Source organism: Cajanus cajan, chromosome 7 (genome assembly GCF_000230855.2).
Source record: "Cajanus cajan strain Asha chromosome 7, NIPB_CcT2T_4, whole genome shotgun sequence".
NCBI lineage: Eukaryota > Viridiplantae > Streptophyta > Magnoliopsida > Fabales > Fabaceae > Cajanus > Cajanus cajan.
Window position 1 is genome coordinate 52348199 of NC_138523.1, and position 26321 is coordinate 52374519.

Here is a 26321-nt window from a genome sequence, read left to right on the forward strand (position 1 = left end):
CACGTCTAACTTTAGTGCCGCCATTGCTGCTGTCTTTTATTTTATTTCTTTTTTGTCCTCACTACTGTTTCACACATTTTTATGATAACCAGAAAGAGCGTGCATTAAATGAGTGCAATTGTCTTCTTACGGGGTTTCATTAATTCAAGTTATGTGCCCTATGCCATATATAAAATTAATATCACACAGAAATTTCTTTTCAATTTTGGACTTATGGCTACTCTAAAAAATTCCTATGGCTTGATTATTAGATGTGAGAAAAGCTAATTCTAGTCAACAAGTAAAGGGTAAAGGAGACCACCTGAGAGTTTTATATTATTGATTAATTAGTATAAGTATAACTTGTATTTGACCACTACTATCTTTCACTTTGATTGGGTTTAGATCGAAAAGTTTTACAGGGAAAGTGGGACATGGACGCAAAACAAAACAAATTATAAGAAAACTTAGTGAATAATAACTGTAGACAAGTAAATAAGTTAATACGTACTACTATAAAAACAAACATGTATGTATGATAATTTTGAGTTGGAAGTTTTAAATGCAGTGTAAGATTTACATCATCATTAAATAAGTTTTTTTTTTTTATTTCACCCCTCTATAATAAAATGTATATTCTATTTTATATATTATGTATGAAATTATTAAAAATAATAATTTTAATTGAAAATACTTTTACCTATTTTACCCTCTAAAATGTATTCTGCAATTTAAAGGAGTCAAATTCTACTTTTGAACTCCCATCATGTAAGTTGTACTTATGAACAATTAATTCTTGACATTTTGGTATTAAAGAGTTGCTACCAGAATATTAAAATGGGTTGAGCTTATTAACCCATCATAAAATACAGTTTGGGCTAATAAAATCTAAGACTAAAATTATTTTGCTCCAACCTGACATAGTCCAAAAATTTATTATCCAGATGCAAGCTGCTTATGTAGGTGGGATCAACCTATTGGCCCAAAATTTTAAAAATAAAATTATATATCATGATAAATACATTTCGTAGTCTGTTTCTGTTTTAATTTAACCATGAAGTACTACACAAGTTTTTTCAATTTCATGTCCTTTTGTTAGGCTCAGATTTCAAAACTATCGAATATCTATATATTACGTTATATTTTGTGTATTAATTAAAACTATGCAATGTTATATATCATTAGCCATTAGAATAGTTTACTATGTTAGAAAAATTGTTATTTAACATAAATTATGTTTTCAAAAAAGAATATTATATCATATGTAATTAAGAAACAAGATACACTTTAAAAAAAAATTGCCCAATCCATTTAGCACGTTAGACAGGTTAAAGATTTATTATATAAAAAATAATAAATTATATATAAATAAATATTATATTTGTATATATAAATTATAATAATTTAAAATTTATATAGATAAATATTTTTAATATATTAATTGTATTTATATTTATGAAAAATAGTTTATATTATAATACAAGACTATTTTTAATTATGGATGATTTATTTTTTAATATTGAAATTTAATTTTAAAATATATAATTAAATACAAAAGGTAAAAAAAATGTGTAAACATGTTATCATTAAAAATAAACCTCTTAAAACGTTATGAACCAAAATAATTATTTAATATTTAGGAAGCATTTGATAAAAACTACAAGTTTACATTTAGGAAGCATTTGATAGAGAAATAAAAAAAATATCCAAGAATCATAATTCTAATATTGAGAATTATTAATATTAGAAATCATGATTGTTAAGAATAATTAAAATTATGATTCTGAAAATTCATAAAAGAGTTGACATTTGTAGGAGACATTCAATAAAAATAATTTTTTATACTAAAAATTTTAATTTTTAAAAATCATGAATCCCAACACTATTTTTCTTAAAAATAATTAAAATATATTTAGTTGATTTAAATACTTCTTAAAAATATTTATAAATGTTACTTGTGAATTAAATATTTTATTACACTAATCAAGTAAAATAAGATAATGTGATATTTTATTGTAATATAAAAATACTTTAACACTTTTTTTTTTGAAATATTATTTTTTAAATAATAACCAAACGAAAATTTTTCATACCAAAATAGATAAAATTTGTGGACATATATGCGGGTAATTTAGAGTTTAACAAAATGAACTCAAATGTTGTTTTTGTCAAATAATGGTGGATGGGTGGCTTTATATAATTTGGAAGAGGAAGTCCATGATTACATTTTTCTTTTCTTTTTGAAATAGGAGCAAAGTAGTTTAACATTTTATAAGTTAAAATTATTGGTAAAGACAAGCATATAGAACAATGATTGATGAAATGACAAAAAATAATTTAGAAGGAAAAAAAAACAGGTAAGTTTGTCAACAAAAAGAAGGAAGAGTTCATACTTTGGAAAACGAAAGTGAAAAGAAAACAAGTCTTGTCAGTATGGCACGCTCCGCCCCCGCGGCCCTGGCGCCCATACTATCTTTCATTTCTTTTTTTAAACTTTCATTTTAGAATCACAAACCATACCATACTTCTAAAACACTAATTTCTACACTTTATAACACTCATATTCCCTATCTATTACACTACAATAGAGTGAAAATTAATTTCTATTATTTGATTTTTAAAAATTAAATAAATATTTAGGGTTATTATCATAAAAATTACTTTATTCATTATTCTACTTTAATATATATATTCATAACGATATATAAAAACAATAACTAATTTTTGTATACATAAATTTTTGAACTATTTTATTTTTATATCTATTTGCAAACCATTTTTTCACATTATCTCTTTATTTAATTTCCATATAACTTTTAGTTTTATGTAAATTTGTTAACTAATCATCCATTTTATTATTTTTTAAATAATAAAAATACAGTACTTTTTTCGTATATATATATATATATATATATATATATATATATATATATATATATATAATTGTAGAGATGCATACGGATAAGATAAAGTTATTTTAGATAGATTTATTATTTGAGTTATTTTAGATAGATTTATTATTTGACCCAATCTAAATTAACTGATTGAATTGAGTTTGTATATTATTTTTAAATTTAATTTAATCCGATCATGATTATATTGAATTGAAGAGTCAATTAGCTCAATATAATAATAATTATTATTTTAATAAAAAAGAAACATTTTAAAATAGATATAAATATTTAATTTTTTTTTCAAATGTAATGTTATTAATTTATAAAGCAAATAATAATATAAACTAAAGTTTTAAAAAAATACTAATTTGTTAGGTTGTTATTAACTTAAATAATCAACATCAATGCAAAGTAAAATTTAAAATAAATATGTTATATTATTTCAATACTAACAACTAAAAATACAAAAACTCTTTGTCTAACAAGAATAATAGATAATATTGTCATAAATAATTGATCATTTTAGATATTAACTTATTATTATTATTTATTTTTATTTTTAATTATATATGATCGAATCAGAATGAATCACAAACTAAAAATACAAAATCTATTACTTAATTTATATTTTACTAATTTTTTATTGACTAATTTTTTATTGAGTCAGATGAATTTGACTCGAAGAATAAAAAAAATTCAATACAAACTCGTTAGATGAGTTTAAATTAATTGAAATTCGCGAATTATTCATACACATTTACACCATCTCTCTATATATATAAATTCGCAACTGAGTGAAGGAAGCTTTCGAAACTTTTCTATCATGGACCCCATCACATAATTCTCACACTTTCTTCTTGCCAAAAAAAAAATATCAATCTTTTTATTTTCATAGTTTTCCTATCTTTTTTTTCGTCTAATTTCTCCTTTACCAAATGAAACATTAAATCCTTAATTTTTATTTATAAACAATTTTAATTGTGAAATAATTATACTTATCATTAAATTATTAATTTTATTTGCAAACAGTTTTAATTATAAAACAATTATATTTATCTTGATCTCATAATATTTTTATAAATTAAATGTGAAACTATTATATTTATTCGATTGACCATGATTTTTAGTAATTCAAACGCAAGTGTGTGTAGCCAACTATATCATATTCATTTAGTAATTGAATCTTATTTATATGCAATTTTGAATTTGTACAAAACTCAAATTATAAGAACATGAAAAAAAAAAAGTCTATAAATTTTGAAATAAAATATCAAAGTAAAATACAATTATTGAATGATATGTAGAGAAAGAGGGTAATTTGTGTGAACTAAAAACACGAGAATTACATTAAAAAAAGAGAACTATTTGCTCATTCTGGGCTTTCCAAAAATATGATGATAACTGGGCCTTAAATTTGAAAACAATAGTATTTCCTTTTGAATGAGTGGAAATAATGTTTCATTGCATGCTGGATTATTGAGTTTGAGTTATATATTTTTATATTTTTTAAGGGGGTTTTGGTACACAATTTTTTTTAATTGCTTGAAATCTCACGTCAGAAATTTTAGTTTCTCCCATTTAATTTGTTATTTTAAAAATAACATTCTTAAAAAATATTATTTTTTGAGAATAATTTTGTCTGCAAGTTATTTATGAAATTATTTTTGTAGAAAAGGTGAGATATTTGCTTCTTCAAAATAAAAATAAAGTTTTAATATGATAAAAATGTTATGTTATATTTATTTATTTATTTAATATAATAAAAATTATTAATTTCCAAGTAAGATTTAAAAAATTTCTTAAAACATATCAAACATTTTTTTATGATGTTTAGATATGAAAAAAAATTATCATGTACTAAACATTCATAAGGTAAGTTATATCCTATGTATTTTAGTTGTTTAATATTTTTCTTTAAAATACTTTTTTTTCTTCTACCACATCATTCGTCTTATTCGTATTTCTCTCTTTTTTTTCTTTTTCTCTTTTTATCTATATAAAAAAGAAAATCCATAAACATTGTATATATATTACTCACCTTTTCCTCCACCAACTTCAATCACGTGCATTCATTCGGTGGACAAGTGCAATTCTTCATTTTTCATTCATGATTGAAACCAACACTTTACAAGGATGAAATTTCTTGAATTCGGTAGAAATCACTTTCTCACACCAAACCACCTCTAAAGGGAGTAAAATAAAATGTCATTTTTATTGGTCCATATTTTACCCTTCACATTCTTTTTTGTCTTGTGACATTTTGCATTCTGAAATGGAACCAATCCTTAAAACTATGAGAAACCATACCTAACAAGAAATTGTAAGGATGGTTCCTAGATAAAATTAAATAAAAAATTGCATATGCAGTTACCAAAGAAATATGGTGTTAATTATACTTTTTTCTTGATAATTGCTACATTGTCAAGACTAATTATGGGAATTTCACTAGTTCATATTAGAAATAAGTAATTTGTTAAGTTTATAAAAGTTGTAGTCACAAGAATTGTAGCAGTAAAATGTAGAATATACGCATCATAGAAAATTTGGTTCCATCAGATATAAATGTGACACATCTCTATCTGCTATCAATTGGATAGCTGTAACTAGATAACTAGGCAGTAACCCACTTTTCAGGACTAAAATTCCAAAACCATTTAAAAAAAAAGGAATAAATTGGATAAGTTGCCACCTATGTAAAATTTGGACAAGATTTATTATATTATAGATTAACCAAGAGGACTCAATGTTGGTGTGATTACATAGTTTAATTTCTCTATCAAAATACAGAGAGAGAGAGAAAAAAAAGTTTGTATGATTGATAAGAAAAATTATAAAAATTTTATTAAAACATCTAAAAAAATGTTATGAATTAACCAAAAATTCATAAATAAAATAATACTTAAATATATTTTTAGTTCACGTAAAAGAAATAATTTTTGATTTTAGTTCCTTTAAAAAAGATTTTTTATTTTTCATCCTTCTAAAAATTTAGAATTATTATTTTTGATTCTTGAATAATGAATTTCGGTCCTATAATTTTTTTTTAAAATTTTCATTCCTTTAAAAAATATTTAAACCTAAAATTAATAAGATTATAATAATTAGATATAGCTAAATAAAATATTTTTCTAAATGACAAAAGTTTAACAAGTGTTTTTTCTGAACATATACATGAAGGGAAAGGCAAATAATGATTTGCAGGTTGATTCATTCCTGAGCAGCGTAAAGAGCCTTGATTTCCTCCACATCCTCATAGCTACCAAGGAATATGGGAGATCGCTCGTGCAACTTCTTTGGTACCAAATCAAGTGCCTGTAGTGTTCAGAAGAATCAGAACACATACTTTGATAATTCATTTATCATTCTCAAACATATATAATGTTGAGATGGACAGTTTAACAATAACAAGTATTTTTAGTAAATTACCCTTTCCTTTCCAGTGAAAGCCTGCCCTCCTGCTTGTTCCATCAAGAATGACATTGGGAATACTTCATACAGTACACTGCGTTGCACCAATTAATCAAAGTAACTCCATAATTATTTCTTCACTTAATTAACCATAAACACAAACACAGTATATGAAAGTTGGATATGCTATACTAATGAAAATGGCATACCGAAGTTTCCCATTTGGGCTCTTTTTATCAGCCGGGTACAGAAAGATACCCCCATAAAGCAATGTGCGGTGAACATCAGCTACCATGCTGTTAGTTTACAGACACAGTGATGTCATAAATTAAATGTGTTTTTTTTTTTTTGAAAGTGACCAAACATTTGAGACAGTCATTCAGTAGCCACATCCAGGTACAATAGTTTTTGATGATCATGCAAGGACAAATTATCGACAACAGTTCACTATTACATTTAAAGATTGCTGCTATGGATTATATTACATATTTTTTTTATCAAAACTTTTATTATAAGTCATCCATAGGTATGCTTCTCTAACATTTCAAATAAAGAAAAGGGTTACCCTGTTGAGTTTTAGGTATTTTGAGTCAAGTAGTTGAACAAAATATATGAATACTTTCAACTAAAAAGAAAAGGGAACTGCACACACTAAGCTGCAAGAGTTGGAGTGAGTATTAATTTATTTTACCATAATTAGGAATTCTTTGACAATGAATGGCTATATCATATCTGTTTGCGTAGATAACATAATGGAACACTTCATTGTAGATCTTTGAATATAGTTTTGAATTTGCCTCAATCTTACATATTAAGATAAGAATTGTTTCCACTTATAAACTCTATTTTAACTATATAATTAGTCTATGTGGAATCTTCAACGGTAAAATTAATTGTTAGAAGGCAACAGGGCATGGATCACATGCAAGGGATTAGTTACCTAGGTTGTAATCTGTATTAGTTATTTCATGCCAGATGCTTGCAGAACCAACTACAAGAAGACAAAATCAAGGTCAACTCAAGCAAGTGAGACTCTTTGGAGGATGAGAATTTATACCTTCCAATATATCTCAGGGACTTTGACGATGAACCATCTTTTGGAAACTTGCATTTCTCCACATACCTGATCAGAAGTGTGAAAGGAAATCAAAGAGTCTCACAAATTGCATTATAGTGTCTGAAACATTTTAACACTATTGGATCCATATATACTTGGTAGTAGGGCCATCCCAATTTTTGGCATTTCCTTCATTCACCGAATAGATCTTGCCTTTCTTCGGGATCTGAACAGTGAACCAGAGATCAAACATACATATGACTCAAATAAGCCACAAATGGCTTCAATAAAGATCATACATGTCCTTAATCCTTAAACTTTATATGAAGATTCGTTCACTAAGTTCTCATTAAAAGATAAACAAATATTAATTGAGAGAACAGTCATTCAGTCACAGAGCTCCAAATGCTCAACCAATGCTGCTTTGACAATAAAAACTTTAAGAAAGATCTTTTGTATAACATATGGATGTGGTCTTAGATTCTTAACTCCAAAGGGTTTAAAGAGGCAGTTCTCTTTCATCAAAAAAGATATTTATGACTTCCTAAATAGAGATTTTCAAGGAGATCAAATTCTATCTATATCTGAGTAGTCAATAATAAATATAATTCAAAGATAAAAGAAGTACTTGGGTGAGATTTTAGTTTGAACGATTGAATATTAAGCACTTTGTGTCTGACTCTTTTAGAGTTGAGTCGCCAGGAAGGAGCATTTACAGAGAGAATAACAATTTACAATGGTTATTGATGAATACGTAGATTAATACCTTGATGTCAGGGTGAGTTAGAATGAACTCCCCAAGAGATGGATCAAGGGTGAAACCATTAACACCACTTCCAGTGGTTAACACAAGCTGCAAGATAACCCAAATTAGTAATTAAAAAAAAATTAATTTCAGAATGAATTCAAAGAAAACTTACGACAACTCAGTCCACAGGAAAACAACCAAAACTAACTGAGCTTATTCTTTCATAAAAATAAAAAAAATTGTCTATACAATTAAAACTCATGCTAAGCAATTGTACTACCTATTATTATTTATTTGTCAAAATTGATCAGTAATATATACACCCCTTAAAAATTTATCATAACCAGAGGGATATGATGACTGAAAGAGGATATCAAAGAATATTAAACAAGGATTTAATTTATCATACCGTACAAGAGCTTCCATACATGCAATAACCAGCTGCCAACATGTTCTTCCCAGGTTGCAAAACATCTTCTATGGTTGGTTCTCGGTCTTCTTTCACCAAATAAATCCCAAAAATCTATATGGAAGACAACACACTCAATTGACAACCGCAATATTCTAGTCATCTGGAATATTATTAATTAACCCCCTCCCTGTATGCACAAGTCAAATATATGGCAAGAGAATTCAGTGGAAAGGGGAAAACATAGAATGCATATTTCAAAGGAGAGACCATACTGTGCCAATGGAAACACCACAATCAATGTTAGAGGAACCATCCAGAGGGTCAAAAACAACACAGTACCTGCACAATATAAAAAATAAAATTGTACTAAATGATTAGACTCAGAAAAGCCAAGGCTAAATAAACACTAGAAAGCTATAGATAAGTTAACAACTTTCCACGCTTAGAAGGCTCCACAAATGTTGCTTCCTCATCTTCTTCAGACACCAAGATGCACTGGGAAAATATTTCACTATCAACGAAAAACACATAGATTGTATATTCCTTATTTTGAGACACACCAAATCACATATTGATGACTTACAGTTCTCCCACTGCTGATCAAAGCCTTGATAAAGACATCATTGGAAAGGACATCCAGTTTCTTTTGCTCCTCACCCTTTATTCCATACAAGAAACAAATTAAATAACAATAAACACCGAAATATGAGAAAATTTAATTAAGGAGGATCAACCTAACATACATTAGAAAGTTACCATGCTGGAATAATATACACGGGGATTACTCAAATTTAGTATTTATCAACCACTTGCCTGAACATTTGTCTCTCCAGCAAGTCCAATAAGCTTAGCAAGACCCGCCTGCGTAATCAATTCTGATAATTAATTTTTTTAATCCATCATTCTGATAATTAAAATTTGTATACGTACAAAGTAAACCGACTCATATAAAAAAAAATCTTTGGCATGCATATGTTAAAATGTAATATAAAATCATTTACATGCCTTCAAATAATAATTAAATTTTTAGAATTGTTATTTCACAAAATGGTTCTCTGTTTTTTTTGATATCTTACATGCTATTCAACTATAAGAAAGAGAGGGAAAAAAGTAAATCATAAATATGATAGTTGATAAAAAGAGAGAAATTAGAGGTATTATGATATGTCAAAACTTTGTACATCACTTGGAAGTTGAGGATAAGTCATTTACTAACACTTGCTTTCTTTAATCTAACAAAACATTTTTTTAAGGGTAAAACTGTAATCATAAAACGACGGTCAGAACGGATAATATGTCAAATATGGTGACCATAACTTATTATCGTCCAATATTAAGTTTCTCTTTCTGTTTTTTTTCTCATACGCCTAAACAAAATTAGACGTAGGTTCAACATCTGCCTATGAAATTTGAGGTTTCAAAATGGTCTACACAGAAATTGCAGGTTATAGTGAGCCAAAGTTAAAAAAAGTCTGAATCATTTATTTACAGAAGAAGCTATAGTTTGATTGAATTTAAAAAGCAGAATTTGAATTTAAAGTAAAAATTGAAAAGTTGAAGTGTTGATGGGTTATGCATATGCATGCATGGTAGAAGTACCTTGTTAACAGCAGAGCAAACGAACTTGCAGCCAAGAACAATGTGACTGAGCAAGATTGTGAAATCGCCACGAGACTCAGGGCGCTTGGACTGTTCGTTGAGCACGAAACGGGTTATGGTCATGAGGTCCGTGCGTTGGGCATCCGCAGTGTGATCCATGTTTTCTCAGCATACAGCAACTGGATACTACGTCATGGATATCATATCACTTTAACTGCTTTCATATTTATCCATCAATAATATCATAATATATGTGCAGCGAATGAGACAAGCCTATCTCATATTATCTGCGGGGAAAGGAAGTTTCGGATGACACGTGGAAGGCGTAGGGAGCGCGAGGGAGCTCGTGGTCATGACGCCAGATAACCATTTTTGTCCTCAATCACCACCCCACCATGCAAATTTAAGCTACGTACCTTATATATTATGTGTGGACGCACCTTCTCCTTCTTTTGTTTTCTTCTTCTAACATACACCTTCAGTCTTGACTTTACTCTCCCAACAACTGCATCTACTCTAAACCTTACAAAATCATCCATTTTATCCACCCTCCCTATATTTTTAATTTCATTTCATTTCTCTACAAAACGCAAGAGATCCCAGATATATATAATGTGACGTTATTTTTATAAACACGTTTTTTCCTTTTTTAATACAAAATAATGGACATACACTTCACGTTTACAGTATCCTTTTATCTAATGGAATGTGATGGAAAAGTAACGAAATAAGAATGATACAAATTAATGCTATTAAACTCGAATTGGTTATTATTAATTTAGTTAGTTTAATTACCAATTTACTGTGTCACTCGTCTAATGGACAAGTCACTCGCACATAAGCGCTTATGCAATTTTAAGTCCGGTTGTATATTTGACACATTTACATAAATTTATTCGTAAACACTTATTATAAAAATATATAAATCTGCAAATAAGGACATGTGAGACCTTAAAAATGATGACTTAAATAAAATTAGACTATTTTGGTCTAGCTTGCTAAACTCAATAAGCCAAATGAACTCAAGTCAAACTGACCTGCAGACTTATGGGTTTAACCCGTTAAACTAATAATTGAAATAATATAAATTATTAATCTAAAACGTGCTATAAAATGATAGAATATAATATAATATTAATATTGCAACAATAACAACTAGGCTTGTAGACAACCACAACACCATATTCTCACAATGAGATATTTATCTTTTGAAACAATACCTTTCCTCTAGTTCTAAGTTAATCAACACAACTTAACTTCATGTATTAAGCATTTTCAACATAGCTACTTTAATTTCAACACTACAACATACAACTCCACTACAGTTTAACTCTCATCAACTTATAACTTTAAGTAACTTAAATATCAACATGCATCATCCTAGATCAATGCATAAGGAGCTGAAGCTATATAACAACATAATTCATATGAGTAACCCAACCTACTAATCAATTATTCAACACTTAGTCAAACAAAAACCACAATTTCATTTTGTAACTCACACCTAAGGCCATTCTTCTAGTGCCCACTGCCATTAAGGCTTAGAGCCTCTGGCTCGCCCACACTCAATGCCAATCCACTTGCGCCCAACTTGAATGGGATAGAAAACCCTTATGTTAAGCACATTTAACGTAGCTAAACCCACAACCAACATAACAACACTAATGTATGACGTCATCTAAGCAGGGAACTACTGTCTTAATCATGCCAAGCACCACTCAACTAGAACTTGATGTTACCAAGTCAGAGAGCTCCAAGAATATCTACACCAAACGTCTTTCAACCTACACCTGACATGATCAAGTCAGATAATTATCCTCTAACTCACGCTCAACACTAATCTTGCACCTGACATTAGTGAGACAAAGAGTCTCTAACCTATATCACATTCAATGCCATGAAGTTGTACTCAACGTGATGATAATTTATGCACTAAGCAAAATCTCATTTTAGTTAAATCCACTTGAACCTCATAAGATTTTCAACATGCAATGCACCAAATAACATCTATACATCATTACCAACCCATTTTCATCAACTAAAACAATATGCAATCAATAAAAGGGCAAAGGCCATCATTTTCTCAACTTTTTCCACAACCAACTTAAAGCTTAAAACTAAGAAATTCAAATCCTAATTTCAAGCAACACAACTACAAAAATTGTACAATTAAAGTAAGGATTCAACAATTTATTCAACACAAAAATTCCAAGAATTTCCCTTACCTCTAAAGCAACTAGAAAATAGGAAGAAGGAAGAAAATCAAGACTCTTCGAGAAAACTTTGAACCACTTCACAGTCTTTGATTCTCAATTACTGAGACTTTGAATCTCAACTTAGCTACTCAACCTCACTAAAAGAGAAGGTCTAGAATCTCTAGGGATTAAGAAGAAAATGAGAATAAGTTCTAGCTCCAAAAGTTTATTTTTTAAGAAAAATCTTATATACTTCCTCTAAGTAGTCAACTTGACATCAACTCAAAATAATTCCCAAACAAAAAAATTCATTAAGATTCCAAAATCCTTAGAGTTTTACAATAATTAAACAACTAATCACAACATCAATTTAATTAATAAAATTAACATACAAATAAAAATTAACGGTGTTATAATATTTAAAAAAAAATCAAGTTAAGATAATATTTTTATGATTGTAATGTTCTGTTAAAACTATTTATTTATATTTATTTATTTATATTAGTGAGTCAACTTACGAGTAATTTTTCATAACCTATTTATTTAAAAAATTGGTGGATCAAATGAACTCATAACCTATCATATTTACTACCGGTATTTTTTTTTTTGGGTTGAACTTGATATATTTCTTGGTGAAGAGTCAAAATTTAATTAAATCTCAAAGTACTAAAATCTATTTAAAAAGTTAATTTTTGTTAACAATTTTTTTTTCCATTCACGTACTAATTTGAACTAAAATATATAAAAAGAATCATATTTAAAATATTATTTATTTAGTTCAAGTTTCATTGAAAGATGCTTTAAGAAAATAATTAAATTTTAAATGATGTTAGTAAAGTTAAACGGATGTAGATTAATTTTTTAATCAATGTAATTTACTTTTTTATTATTTAGTCAAGAAGGAATGTGGAATACCCTAATACCAAACTGATAATTACCAATTCTACTTCTTTTTTTTAACATACTTACTGCCACTCTTAATTCTATGGGGTCACCCTTCATGAATTGTATTTATCGCACCGCCTCTTTCATTATCATTTTCTTCTTAATTTGTCACTATTCAATGCTACATTTTCTCACCATACCAAATACTACTATCACCATCCTCCTCTGCCAAATCACCATATTCCTTCGGAAACAATTTTTTTAATTTAATTTTATTTCAATTAAAATCTGTTGATCATATAGCAATTATCATGTACATCCTATACACATACACATGGAAAAAGACATTAATATAGCTTCTCACTTGAAAATTAATTAACCAATTAAGTGCTTAATTAAATACGGAGTCACTTGCTACCTAATCTTTTGAGATTCACAATTAATTCATCAAATTTTCATTCTAATATTATATTTTCTTTTATTAACAATTAATACATTAATAGTTGCGTGTTTGTGTTTTCTTTATGAAAATATTTTTTTAAAAAGAAAATTACAATATGTTTGCATGAGTTTTCGGAACCAAAAACCTTAAATGTGCATTACCCATAACCTTTTATTTATTTATTTATACTTTTATAAATACAATGCATGACTTTTTTTTTACTAATTATATAATTAGTATGAATTATTTATCAACTTTTTTAATTTATGGTGGAGAACCTCACCACGTCTCTCTTCTTAGGTCTTACCAATTATGTTTTTTTTTTCATATGAAACTTATTGATATATATATATATATATATATATATATATATATATATATATATATATATATATATATAATTTATAATAAAAAATAATATTTGTGCCGTAAAACGTATATAAAGGTTACATTAAAAGCTATTTAAATAGCTTTATTATAATTATAATATTATAGGTAATTATTTATGTGTTACATGATTTTCTAAATTTAAGTAACAATAAACTAAATATATATTCAAGACACATAATAAAACATACATCGTTAGTTTATCTAAAGTTTTAACACATATATCACAGTAGCAATAAAAATGCTTAAACATTATAAAAAAATATTTATTGATTAACTTATATTGTAAGACAATATTTTTAAATATATAAATTATATTTTAATTTTATATAAATAGATATTTTTAAATACATAAATTATATTTTAAATTTATGAAAGATAATTTATATTGTAAGACAATATTATTTTTATTTATCAATAATTTATTTTATAAAATTAAAATTCAGTTTAAACTAAAAATCAAATTTGGTAAGTTAAAAAATTCTTAAAATTTTTTTAATGAAAGAAAAAATCTTAAAACTCTTCTAACACAATATAGTTATTCATATTTAATATATTTGAGTTGATCTAAGAAAGTAAATTTTTGACAAATAAAAAAATAAAAATAGTATAAATCTACAGTTAAGATTCTTAAAAAAAAAAAAAAAAAGAGACAATAATTATGATTTTTTTCTTCCCTTTTCTTAACAGGAAAAGCATAAGAGCTTTTGTTTCCTCTTCGTTAAAGGAAAGTATCGGCGGTAGCTTCTATTTTAATCTGCACAATCAAAATCATAATGTTCCATTTCCTACAGTACCCTCTCTTTTCAATTAAATTACTCACTCTACCACTTCCCCCAACCTTTAACTGAGGGGCCCCACGGTCATTTCCTAGATAACACCACTACAAAGATTCATCCTCACACGACACCGTTTTCATCCGCTCCACCTCCACGGCACTTGGCTTTAGCCCCGCCACTCTCACTATTTCATTTCCACTTATGCCCCTACCCGGCGTTCCAAATTTCAATTCGTTCGATTTCGCCAAACACTCGATACAAGAAACTTCGATTTTCGATCGCGGAGAATCGAAACCCTAATTGTCACCCTTCTTGGGCTTTTGTTTTTTTGTGTGGTTTTAGTTTCCAAGGTTTTGATCCGTTTCGGAATGGGCGATCGAGGAGAAGACGAGGATTTGCAAATGGCGATTCGGATGAGCATGACGCCAGAGCCGAAGCGCAGCAAGCCACGCGACGCCGTCGCCGGGGCGGTCTCGGTATCACCGGAAGACTCGCCGGAGTCCAAGACCAGGCGTCGGGAGCTCATGGCGGCGGCTGCGGAGAAGCGGATGGCGGCGGCGGTGAGGCTTTCGCCTTCGAAACCACCGCCGGCGAGGCTTTCACCTTCGACGCCACCGCCGGCGATGAAGGGTGGTGAATTGGGGAGGAGAGTGGAGGAGCCGCGGTTGAAGGGTGTGAATTCGAGTAAGGAGCTTTCTGCGGATGTGGCTAATCAGTTGTTTACTATGGTGTTTGGGAATGAAGTCTCTAAGGGCATTCTTGCACAGTGGAGCAACCAGGGAATACGGTATATATTATTTGAAATTACCTTTTATTTTATCTCAAGTGTAGAATTCGCAATTGAACTAGCTCTATACACTATAGTGACACTGACAGCACAACTCTAACAAAGTCTTGCAATGAAACCTCTGCTGCATGCTTTATTGTTCAAGACGATGATGTAATTGTATCGGAGTAATCGTCTGCTGTTGTATGGTATCTACCAGGATTAGCCATTTACTTCAAGTTTTATGGAGTTTTCTAGTGTTTTCTTTTTTATTATTATCATTTATTTTTGTGTTACTTGTTTCTATGCGATTTGAGTCTGATTTATTTTGTCATGGACATGGTGTGGTTTCATTGTAGCCTAATATCATGCTGCTTTTGTTTGTTCTGAATCAGGATATACGTATATTTGTATTATTTATGATCGTGAAGTGAGCTCAGTTCGAATTGGTTAGTTACACAGTCATGTAGTCTTCAAAAGTCCCATGAGTTCACTGTTATGCTGTCTCTCATTAATAATTAATAATTAATAATTTAGTGAGTCCGGTTATTCTGGCATTTGAAATTACAAAATATATTACAAGAAAAGGGGGAAAGAGAATTTCCGGGTACTGAAAACATATGGAGAGTTTTGTAGATCTGACTTAATTGTTAGAGCCTTGGTGATGATCATTCAAAAACCAAGTATGGAATTAGGGTGTAGGAATGGAGTAAAATAAAACTACAAAAGTAGGCATAAAGTAATGTTGATACGGGTTTCTTCTTTTAAGTCAATGGAGGAAGGGGGAACTTTCTATTGGAAAGACTGACCGTACTGAATGAGGGACTAAGGGTGAAATTCTTATGTACTGCTGGTGTTAGACAATTATGTTATGTATTACTCTTCTTTGGTTGCTTGATGGAAGCAGTTTGTCAAATAATTGACTGATAAAAAGCTCTCCCTGCATTGTAAAGAATGAAAAGAGTAAAAAAAAAAAAAAAAAAAACTAAAAAAGATGCAACATTGCTATTGAACCTAGTCATTTTTTCTTGAAATAGAGTAGCAAAATTCTGTTCTACAAAGTGATTTTGTTTACTTAAAGCTACACTCCTTAATTTAATAGCAAAGACATACAGATGTTGTCATTTCTTAATACTATTTGCTTGTTATTTGGAGACTGTTTTTGATTTTTGAGCTTCTGTGGAGGTCTGTTGAATATAACGTATGTATTGGCATAAGCTTTGTATCTTGTTCCGTAATCGATGACCAACTTTTCTTGTGTAGCAACTTTTGCTATTGTACGTCATGTCAACCTGTTTCAGTGAAACTAATGCTATGCTGCACATTTTCCACTTGTGAGGCTTAATTTATGAATGGACTAGTTTCATTCATTCACTGAAAAATCTTCGTTATAAAGGAAGTCATGAACATGTGTTTTTAACTCTTCAGCTGCATGTGAACTTTTTAAATTTGGCTTTTGAATTTGTTTTTTTTTGTTTTTTTATACTTTTAAATTTGAATAAGATTAGTGTATTTGCTTTTTTATTGCTAATACTATGAAAACTTCACTATAGGTATAGCTCTGATCCTGTAACATCAATGGGCCTAGTGCAACATGAAGGCGGCCCCTGTGGCGTTTTGGCAGCAATACAAGTAATGGCTACATTTTTCAATATTGCTTATGAACTTGTGACCTGCTATCCATTTTTCAAAACAATTTAAAAAGCCCCTATTTCAAATAACGCAAAATGGTACTAATTCGTTTGTGATAATTCCACTCCAAATAGGAACCTTCTGGATAGCAAGCCCAGCTAATATTTACCATAAGGTCCATAACAATAAAACTATTGAATCCCTAAACTATTGAGACTGTTTTCAATGGTTTTGGATTGTGAGGACTAAATTGAATTTAGAGTGAAACTATAGGCATTAAATGAAGGCTTTAACCTATAAAATATTAGCCACTAGCTTTATGGTACATGTACTAACTATAGGCACTAAACAAGTATTTACAGGCACAAAATATTAGCAAATTGACTGTATGGAAAATACATTATATGTTTTCTTTATATGATTTCCCATGTATATGTTGCAAGTAAAATGAATTTAATGATGCCTTGGTATCCTCATTTAAGAATGGAAATTGGGCATAGGGGTGCAGGTAGTTCTTCCATTACTATTAGTGTGTTTGGTTTTGTGGTGATTCAAGGAAACCATGGTGTCTGTCAGGGATTTAGCAAGCGTACCAGATTTGCAAGTAGTAAATTGGACAATGAGTGAAAGTATTGAATCCACATAGACTTGTGTAATACTCACTTGGTATTAATTTAATACTACTTAAGAAAAGATTTGTTTAAAGTTGATTGCATAAAATTAAAAGGTTGAATTTTATGAATAGCAGTAAAATTTTATTTTTTGGGTTTTCCAAATTATCCTATAGTTGTAGTAAAATTGGCTGTGTTCGATAATAATAAAAATGTTAAGGTTTGATTTCAGTAACCTGACATGTACCAATCAATTGACTATTTAGTTCATATTAATCCCTATATATAAAATACAAATGACTATTTTATGTGAAAATGTTTTTATAAGTTTTTATTCGATGAGAGGAATTTTAGAGAATTTTTCAATTTTATATCTAATTCATTTTTTATTTATTATAATTATTTATGAAGTAAATTTTAGCATTTTAAAAATAAATCATCATTAAATAAAAATAATCTTGTGCAACAATAGAAATTATTTATCATAAATATAAAATATAATTTATATATTTAAAATATCTACTTATTTAAATTTTAAATATAATTATAATATTCAAACATAATATATATTTATATACATAATTTATTTTAAATTTTAATTATATATAATAAACATTTAACTTGTGTTTTACATAAATTAAAATATTAGGTCTTATTAATCCAACAACCAATAAAAGTATTTTAATCCTAATTCCTTAAGTAAAAACAATCTAATAATCTATCCATCTCTAATTAAAATCTCAATCCTTTGTAAAAATTAATTAAGAGTTTTGCATTGAGATCAAAGGTTCATGCGTTGGCTAATGAATTTACACTATCTCTAGTTATAAGCTTTATTAGATTTCGCTTCCAATTCGCGATTTTAAAAGGATTTCTCAACGACAATAAATTCCATGAAATCATATTTAGGGTGTCAAAGCCAAAATAAGCTTCAAGATAAGGAGGAAATAATTGAATTAAAACATTAATAACTAACTAGAAATAATACATGGATTCAGGTCAGTTACATCAACTTCCATCAATGGTGGAATTAGTCGCTCGTAGTCATGGCAACACAAAGATTTAATATAGAAGAGAAGAATGGCCTGGAAAAATGAAGGTGCCATGAGTCGTCTGTTTCCCAAGAGTTTCCGCAGAGTCTGAGCAATAGGTTATAATTCTTTTTTCAGGCTTTTATATATCAACAGGAATAATAAGCCTCAGATTTAAGTGCACTAAATTGGCTTGCTTAAGCACGACTTCTTTGAATAAGGTGTCCTGGAGCTTGGCTCGTTTAAGCAAAAGTAATGGACACGTTAAGCAAAGCTTGTCAATCATATTTCCTTTTTCTGGTCTCGCTTAAGCGTGAATGTCTCGCTTAAGCGTGAGTAATTCTCCAAAAATCCTTCTTTGAGGATTCGCTTAAGCGAAGCAAAGGGATTTTGCTGAAGTGTGAGATTAAATCTAGCCCAGCCTTCCTAGAATAATTTCTTATCCTGCAACTGAAACCACTAAATACAGAACCAAGTGAAAAAAAAAATCACTAGTATTATAAAATTCCTAAATTATTATTTTTAATGAAAATTTATCCAAATAAGGTTCTAAAGCATATGAGCTTAGAAATAATTGCTTAAATATACTAATAAAAATTAATCATATAAAGCAGTTATCTGTGTCCCACCATGTTTTTTCCACAGCACCAAAGAGTAGCTTTAAGGCTACGTGGTTTTTTCAACATGATCCACCGAGTTTCCAAACATGCATTATATCTATTTCCAACTTTCCATTTATATTAGTGGGTTTCCATCCATATTAGTACCGGTCATTCATGGATATCCATAAATATTTAAGAATTTAAAAAATCAAGAAAAGAATAAAAAAAATCATATAATATAACTTTATTTATTAATTTTAATTTTTATAAAATTATATTTTATTGCAATTTGCAAACAATGTATCAAGTTTCTTTATATTTTGTATTGTAATAATCAATCTACGCAATCAATTATTTAAAATATTCATTATAAGTAATGAATAAAATTTATTGCATCCAAAAATGATATAATAATAATAAGTAAATAAGTATCCATGTGGCAGCTATTATGATTCCCGCCCTCACCCAATGGATATCCATTTACCATCTTCTTGTGGGTAATCTGTGTGGGTATACATAGGTGCAACTATGGTTGCCATCTGCTCATTCATTGTTTTTAACTTTTCCTTTATAATAATGTTGAATTTGTTGATTTGATGAATAAAATACACTTTAGTAACTAGCTTGTTCGTGTGTGAGCATGTAATCAAATATGTCCATTTGTTATAATTTATTTATTCTACTGAATACTGATACACTATAAATTTCCAAAGCATGTTCTTTGGCCAATGTTAATTTTTGCTTATGTTTTCCTTTAACTTTTCAGGCATTTGTGCTTAAATACATCATTTTCTTCAGTGATGAGTTGAAAGATGCATTGTACATGCCACATAAGGGTCTGGGTGCATCATTTAAAAGTCAATCTGTTCCATCATATAATTTTTCTTCTCTCACTGAAGGTGTAAAAGTAAGGTGATTAACTTTTTCCTGACCAGTCATCTGTGTTTAGCTACGTAACATTCGTTATAATAAATTTGTAGTGTCATTTTTTGTCCGTTATACCTTCATTTTGTCAATTTCTTTGATCTATAGCACCTTATTTTCTTGTGTATTGTGAACATGAATATTGATTTGATTCAATTAAGTATTCTTAATCAATTTGAATTTGGATCGAGTTCATTGTTAATTTATTCTATAATTCTATTTCATGTATAGTAAACAGTAGGAGTTGATCATTTGACAACATTAAGTTGAGTCAGGACTTGATATATTCATCAAAGTCTTGTTCACTGCCTGGATCTTGTAAAAAAAGAACGCAAGGATTTTCACATTTCCATGAATGGATGTGGGTGAAGAAGTTAGTTCGCAGGTGGAAGATTTGTGTAGGAACATGGAATTTTGACATACTTGGTTACTGGTAAATCAATAGAAATGGTAGACACCATGATTAGGAGAATCAGTTTTATGTACTTTTAAAAATACACTAAGTGGGTAGGGAAAAAGGTAAAGGAATTATAGACACTTCAGGTTCTAAAAAGGTGAGCTGGGTATAATTTTAGATAAGACTAGGAGATAGGTTCCTAGCCGTAATGTTGGTGCTGGAAAGTGGAGAGTTTTAATACGATTAGTGCTTTAGGGAGGATTAGAAAAGTGTACAAAATAAAATTTTGGGAAGTCTTAGAAGTTATAATCCAAAGAATACCATTAGGAGAAAAGATTTTCTTGGGAGGGAATGTAAATAATCATGTGGGGAAGCAAATGCAAATGGTAAATCTCTCCCTGATTTTTTCACTGGCTTATGACTTTACAATAGCTGAAACTTGTTTTAGAAAAGGGGAAGATCATCTTATGACGTACAAAAGTAAGATGGCATGCTCTCAAATTGAATTTTTTTATAAGGAAACCATATAGAAAACTTTGCATGGACTAAAAAGTCATATCTAGGGAGAGCTTGACCACCCAACTCAAAGTCTTGTCATGAATGTAAGAATAGGAAGAAAAAAAGAGAGAAGAAAAGGCCAAAATAGGATTTCAAGATCAAGTGGTGGCAATTGAAGGGCAAAAATACAAAAGGATCTTTTAGTGAAGAGTTCTAGAAGAAGGGCGTTGGTATGCACAAGGAGATGTAAATGATATGTGAGATAAGATGGTCAAAAGGTTTAGGAAGGTAGCAAAAGAGACTCTTGATGATTCAAGAGGCTAAGGAGTAAGGACTTGGAGGAAAAGAATCCTGGTGGTGGAATACATGTATTAAAAAGGGAATTGTTGGAGATCCCACATTCATTAGTGATATGACCAAATAAAGTATATAAGTGGGGAGCAATTTTCACCTTACAAGTTGGTTTAATAGGGTTGAATTAGGTCCAAATTCATTTTCTTAAGAGGAATGCTATAAAGCGTTGTTTTCATGTGTAAAAATGTTGAAAATGTAGAAGCACTAAGAAAGATACCAAGAAGGTGGTTAACAATGTGAGAGTTACAACTTTTGTTAGGTTATACAAATCATTAGGCCTAAATTTGAGGGAGAAGTATTTATAGGCTTTTTAAAAGTAGCGAGGAAAAGGCCTAAGAGACTTGGATCAAGTGAAATGCTTTAAGGATGAAGAAGGTAAAATCTTGGTAACAAAACAAGATATCAAAGAAAGGTGGAAAAATTACTTTGACAAATTATTTGATGAAAGATGTGGATTTTTATAGTTGTGTATTTTTTTTATCCATCAAAATTACGATGACAACATCAATGTTCGAGCTTAAAACTATGTACATTTTATCCCAATCCCCTACCACTAGGCATTTGTGTATGTTTAATACATGGGATGAAAATTCAAAATACAAAATTTATTGTAGCATTGGAGAGGAAGGAAAATGGCAAAGCACATTGTTTACAAAATTCACCCATTGGTGTATGGAATAGACTAGATGAGAACAATAAAAGTTGATTAATGAAGTTGTTGGGTATCCCACAACAACTAGATATAAAATCAAGATATAATATATAAGTGGGGGATAATCCTCACTTTAAATCCACTTTTTTAAGATAGCATCAAAATTTGTCTTAGCAATTGTTATTGGATTTATCAGGCCACCTGTTATCGGGGCACTATCAAACTACCTGAAAATATCTAGTCCTTATCATGAGATATGTGTGTTAGAGAACTTACATTGATTAGAGATAAAGTTAAGATAAAGTATATAAGTGGGTGACAACCTTCATCTTACTAGTCGATTTTGTAAGGTTTAGTTAGGTCTAAATCCACTTTCTTAAGAGAGATAACGAGATTGTTTCCCCTTTCTGCTTCAGATCTAATGCTTAGTTTCCCAAATGATATCAACACTTTGACCACCTATATGAAATTTGCAGTGTCCAAATAACTTTTCTTTTCCTTCTTAGTCATGAACTCGCCATGGTTATCAAGCATTGGAGGGGCATGCTTGGTCCTACCTATTAAGTTATGTGTGGATTTTTTGCTCGTTTATTTATTTATTTAAATGTGGGATTTAGAATTAATGCAAGTTCTTGGGTTTTTTATGGGTTCATAATAGCTTAACCTCTATTTCTCATTTTTTTATTGAATGGTGAAGATTTCAGGTTTTTTGGTTGTGGACATCATTTTCTTATTAGTATATGTCCATATATTTAATTTGCTTATTTCAGATTCTCCTATGTTCAGCGTTTTGAAGGGATTTCAGAGGATGAGGTACCTTGGTTATTGTACTGATATTGGTTATTTATGTAGCATCTTGTTGGCAATAGATTGAATTGAATTTCCTATTTTGTTATTGTTGTCTTCTATTGTGATTCCCGTATGATATCCTTATCCGCTGAATCTTGTCTTGTTCAATAAAATTCATTTTTATAAATTTTAGTTCTTATCCAATGTCCTTCTATGTGTTCCACGGGTCTTTAATATTAGTTGTTCTGTTCTTTTAATGGTTTTACATATACTAATGCTCATGATATATTTCTGTTGTGTGATTTCTTAGCAGAGCCCTTGTAAGAAGTATGGGTGAAATTTTATTTTCATGTGGAAGTAATAGAAGGGCTGTAATTGCAACTTTGAGCATTCCAGAGAATGACATTCAGCATTTTGAAGGGACATCAGAGGATGAGGTACCTTGGTTATTGTACTGATATTGGTTATTTATGTAGCATTTTGTTGGAAATAGATTGTATTGAATTCCCTGTCTTGTTATATTTGTCTTCTATTGTGACTCTTCTATGATATCCCTATCAGCTGAATCAAGTCTTGTCCAATTAACAGGTTATTGCAAAATCACTTAAAGGTCTTTCCATTGAATCTGCCTTGGATCTGCAGAAAGTTCTTAGAGTTGAAACATGCACATCACAAACAACTGCATTGCAAAGGCTGGAAGCAAATCTTTCCTTATTCCAAAGTCGAATGGGAGCATTGCTTTTCCTAATATCTGCTTTACTTTCTCGGGGGCTGGTATGTTTGCCTACTTCAAGATCTGATATATACTTCATATTGGATTTTACAGGTTCTAATTCACAACGTCTTTTATAGCCAGAGATATTGGGCTGTTTTTCCCCTCTTTTTTTTTTTTGCTGAGGCATTCTTGCTACTAAGAATGAACTACTTGTGACTGAATATGGAATCTCCTTTTGCACAAATAGTTGAATTTCACTGGATGACTTGATAACTGTATTATTAGGTTGATCGTATTTTGTACTTCTAATTTCTCCTATAGGAGCATTCATATCATGGAAAATAGTGGTGTATGTCTGTTTTAAGGACGGCAAATTATTTCAGAAACTGGAATTGAAGAATAAGCTGGATGACAATATTTCTTTCATAGACTTACATTACCTTGTGTGCTCAAGGATCATCATCAAGCTAGATCCGGGAGCGTTCAGTGTTCATCCTAATCTCCTTTAAATTTTGAGCTGATTTAGTAAACCTTTCTTGTTCAAAGCTGTGTAAAGCAATGGGGCAGTTGTTACTAGTATCCATGCCTTTCATTTTTTAATTTTAATTTATTGTTTTAGAAAATATTGTGTCTGTAATTTACTACAGTCCTTAAATTTTGAGGAATAAAATGGTAAATTAGACGTGATAAATTCCAATGGGTAACTGAATTTGCATCAGTTGTTATTGATTATTATGCCTTCATAAATTCTCAAGTTAATTTTTGCAATATTTTGCTTTCCTCCAGGACTTGGTCCAAAGTGACCGGGATGATCCTAGCCTACCACTGGTTACTGCACCTTTTGGACATGCCTCCCAGGTATATAAACTTCAGATAGTTGAAAAATGCTGCCATCCTGTTAACCAATGCTTGTTTTAAATAATATTCAATAATATATAAGATTGTCATTTTCTGTGAATCTTGTGGTGCAGGAAATTGTGAACCTACTGCTTTGTGGGGAGGCTGTCCCTAATGTGTTTGACGGAAGGATGGATTTAGGTGGAGGAATGTTTCTGAAAGGTATATCCCGAGATGTGGAAGTTGGATTTCTCACCCTACTAGAATCCCTGAATTTTTGTAAGGTTGGTCAATTTCTGAAATCCCCAAAGTGGCCAATATGGGTTGTTGGGAGTGAATCCCATTACACAGTGCTGTTTGCTCTTGACCCTAGCGTCCAAAATGAGAATGAACTAGAAGGAAGGGAAACTCAGATTCGCAAAGCTTTTGATGCACAAGATCAGAGTGGAGGTGGCGGCTTCATTAGTGTGGAAGGGTTCCATCAAGTGCTTAAAGAAACAAATATCAAATTTCCACCAGATAAGCTAGAACATCTTTGCTCTGCAGGTTTCATTGTATGGAGTGAATTCTGGCAAGTGATTTTGGATCTTGACCAAAGCTTGGGAGGTTTGAAGGATTCATCAGGATTGATGGGTAGGAAGGTTTTTGATCTATACCATTTTAATGGGATTGCTAAATCAGATCTGAATGGCAGTCAAGTAATTTCTGGGGGTGAAACTCCATTGCAAAGACCCCGGCTAACAAAATTGAGAGTTTCAGTTCCTCCAAGGTGGACGCCTGAGGAATTTATGGCAGATGTGAAAGTTTCGACTGCTTCTACTGCAAGTGAGTCTGTTGGGAAGGACAATGAAGAATCTAAACCAGAGTCTTCTCAGCATGCACCTTTGGTGGACTGCATAAGGACACGCTGGGCCCGGGCAGTCTGCAGTTGGTCAGGGGATCCTCCTAGTATAGTTTGAGGGGTCATTTGTGGCGCTTACAGGTGTTTTAATAGGGAAAGAACAATCGGTTCAGCCAAGAGTAGATAAAGTTTTTGTTTTGTTTTGATTTGGTACCTAGAGCACATGAACAGGGGTTCATATCTCCAAATTTTATCCAATATGTGCATAGCCGTTATATCATAATATGATGTGGGTCAATGTATATTCATCGTTCTCTTCGATTTTGTCATGTCATTCGATAGGTAAAAAAAAAAAGAGGGATGCGATATTTGTTGTCAAGCCTACTTGTAACATCCATTTAAATGTACTGCCTTCGATTAGGAAGAATTTTATACAGTTCATTTGGGGTTAGTAATAAACGTGAAATCTGTCCTCATGAAATTGTTGTAATAGTTAAGTGTCATGCATGGCTTCTGCCTTCTGGAATATGGGTCGTGGAACGATTATCTCTTGTAATGATCGGGTCGAAGTCCTCTTCATTTCTTTCATTATTAAGGGTTTGGAGAAATAAATGAAATGGTGACGAGTACCATTTATTTCCTCAAAATGAGAAAACGAATCATGATGATCAGCATCTTTGTTCCATCATGTGTGCTAGTCACAATTTATTACGCGGGTTTCCGAACACATTATCCAGTGTTTAGGATTTGAAGTGTCAACTTGGAATCCAAGTATCTGTTTCCTGAGAACCATTCTGAATATTAGATATCAGATTGTCACTGGCATGCAACAAATACTGTATGGCACTATGGCTATGTTTGGAAAGATGTTAGGAGATGAAATGGAG

At 30.3% G+C, this 26321-nt stretch overlaps 2 protein-coding genes across 3 annotated transcripts; one reads left to right on the forward strand and one right to left on the reverse strand.

The window, feature by feature from the left end:
* Positions 1-5981: 5981 nt before the first annotated feature.
* LOC109812546 (fructose-1,6-bisphosphatase, cytosolic) lies at positions 5982-10330 on the reverse strand. Of its 2 annotated transcripts, XM_020376533.3 has the most exons (12): positions 10098-10327; positions 9312-9359; positions 9082-9156; positions 8932-8993; positions 8771-8837; positions 8496-8609; positions 8105-8191; positions 7494-7564; positions 7339-7404; positions 6491-6577; positions 6300-6375; positions 5982-6185 (listed from the first exon to the last, which is right to left on the reverse strand). In XM_020376533.3, exons 1-12 carry the CDS (start codon positions 10254-10256, stop codon positions 6081-6083), a joined length of 1017 nt encoding a protein of 338 aa, XP_020232122.1. In that variant the 5' UTR covers positions 10257-10327; the 3' UTR covers positions 5982-6080. The 2 variants fall into 2 exon arrangements, with proteins under 2 accessions (XP_020232122.1, XP_082916174.1); XM_083060048.1 differs by lacking the exon at positions 6491-6577 and having other exon boundaries at positions 10098-10330.
* A 4538-nt stretch (positions 10331-14868) lies between these two features.
* Positions 14869-25960, forward strand: LOC109812495 (uncharacterized). The gene is made up of 7 exons (XM_020376476.3): positions 14869-15572; positions 17105-17183; positions 20194-20339; positions 23355-23478; positions 23630-23815; positions 24543-24614; positions 24728-25960. The coding sequence occupies exons 1-7, from the start codon at positions 15154-15156 to the stop codon at positions 25550-25552; spliced, it is 1851 nt and encodes a 616-aa protein (XP_020232065.1). The 5' UTR covers positions 14869-15153; the 3' UTR covers positions 25553-25960.
* Positions 25961-26321: the final 361 nt, after the last annotated feature.

What these genes read in the sequence shown, in the direction of transcription:
- LOC109812546 (XM_020376533.3), bottom strand. Translation starts at nt 10,256, where the DNA reads ATGGATCACACTGCGGATGCCCAACGCACGGACCTCATGACCATAACC. An exon ending in TGTATGGAAGCTCTTGTACG is followed by an intron (nt 8,192 to 8,495) that starts GTATGATAAATT and finishes GTTATCTTGCAG; the next exon opens with CTTGTGTTAACCACTGGAAG. An exon ending in TAACTCACCCTGACATCAAG is followed by an intron (nt 7,565 to 8,104) that starts GTATTAATCTAC and finishes TTCACTGTTCAG; the next exon opens with ATCCCGAAGAAAGGCAAGAT.
- LOC109812495 (XM_020376476.3), top strand. Translation starts at nt 15,154, where the DNA reads ATGGGCGATCGAGGAGAAGACGAGGATTTGCAAATGGCGATTCGGATG. An exon ending in GCGTTTTGGCAGCAATACAA is followed by an intron (nt 17,184 to 20,193) that starts GTAATGGCTACA and finishes TTAACTTTTCAG; the next exon opens with GCATTTGTGCTTAAATACAT. An exon ending in ACTGAAGGTGTAAAAGTAAG is followed by an intron (nt 20,340 to 23,354) that starts GTGATTAACTTT and finishes ATTTCTTAGCAG; the next exon opens with AGCCCTTGTAAGAAGTATGG.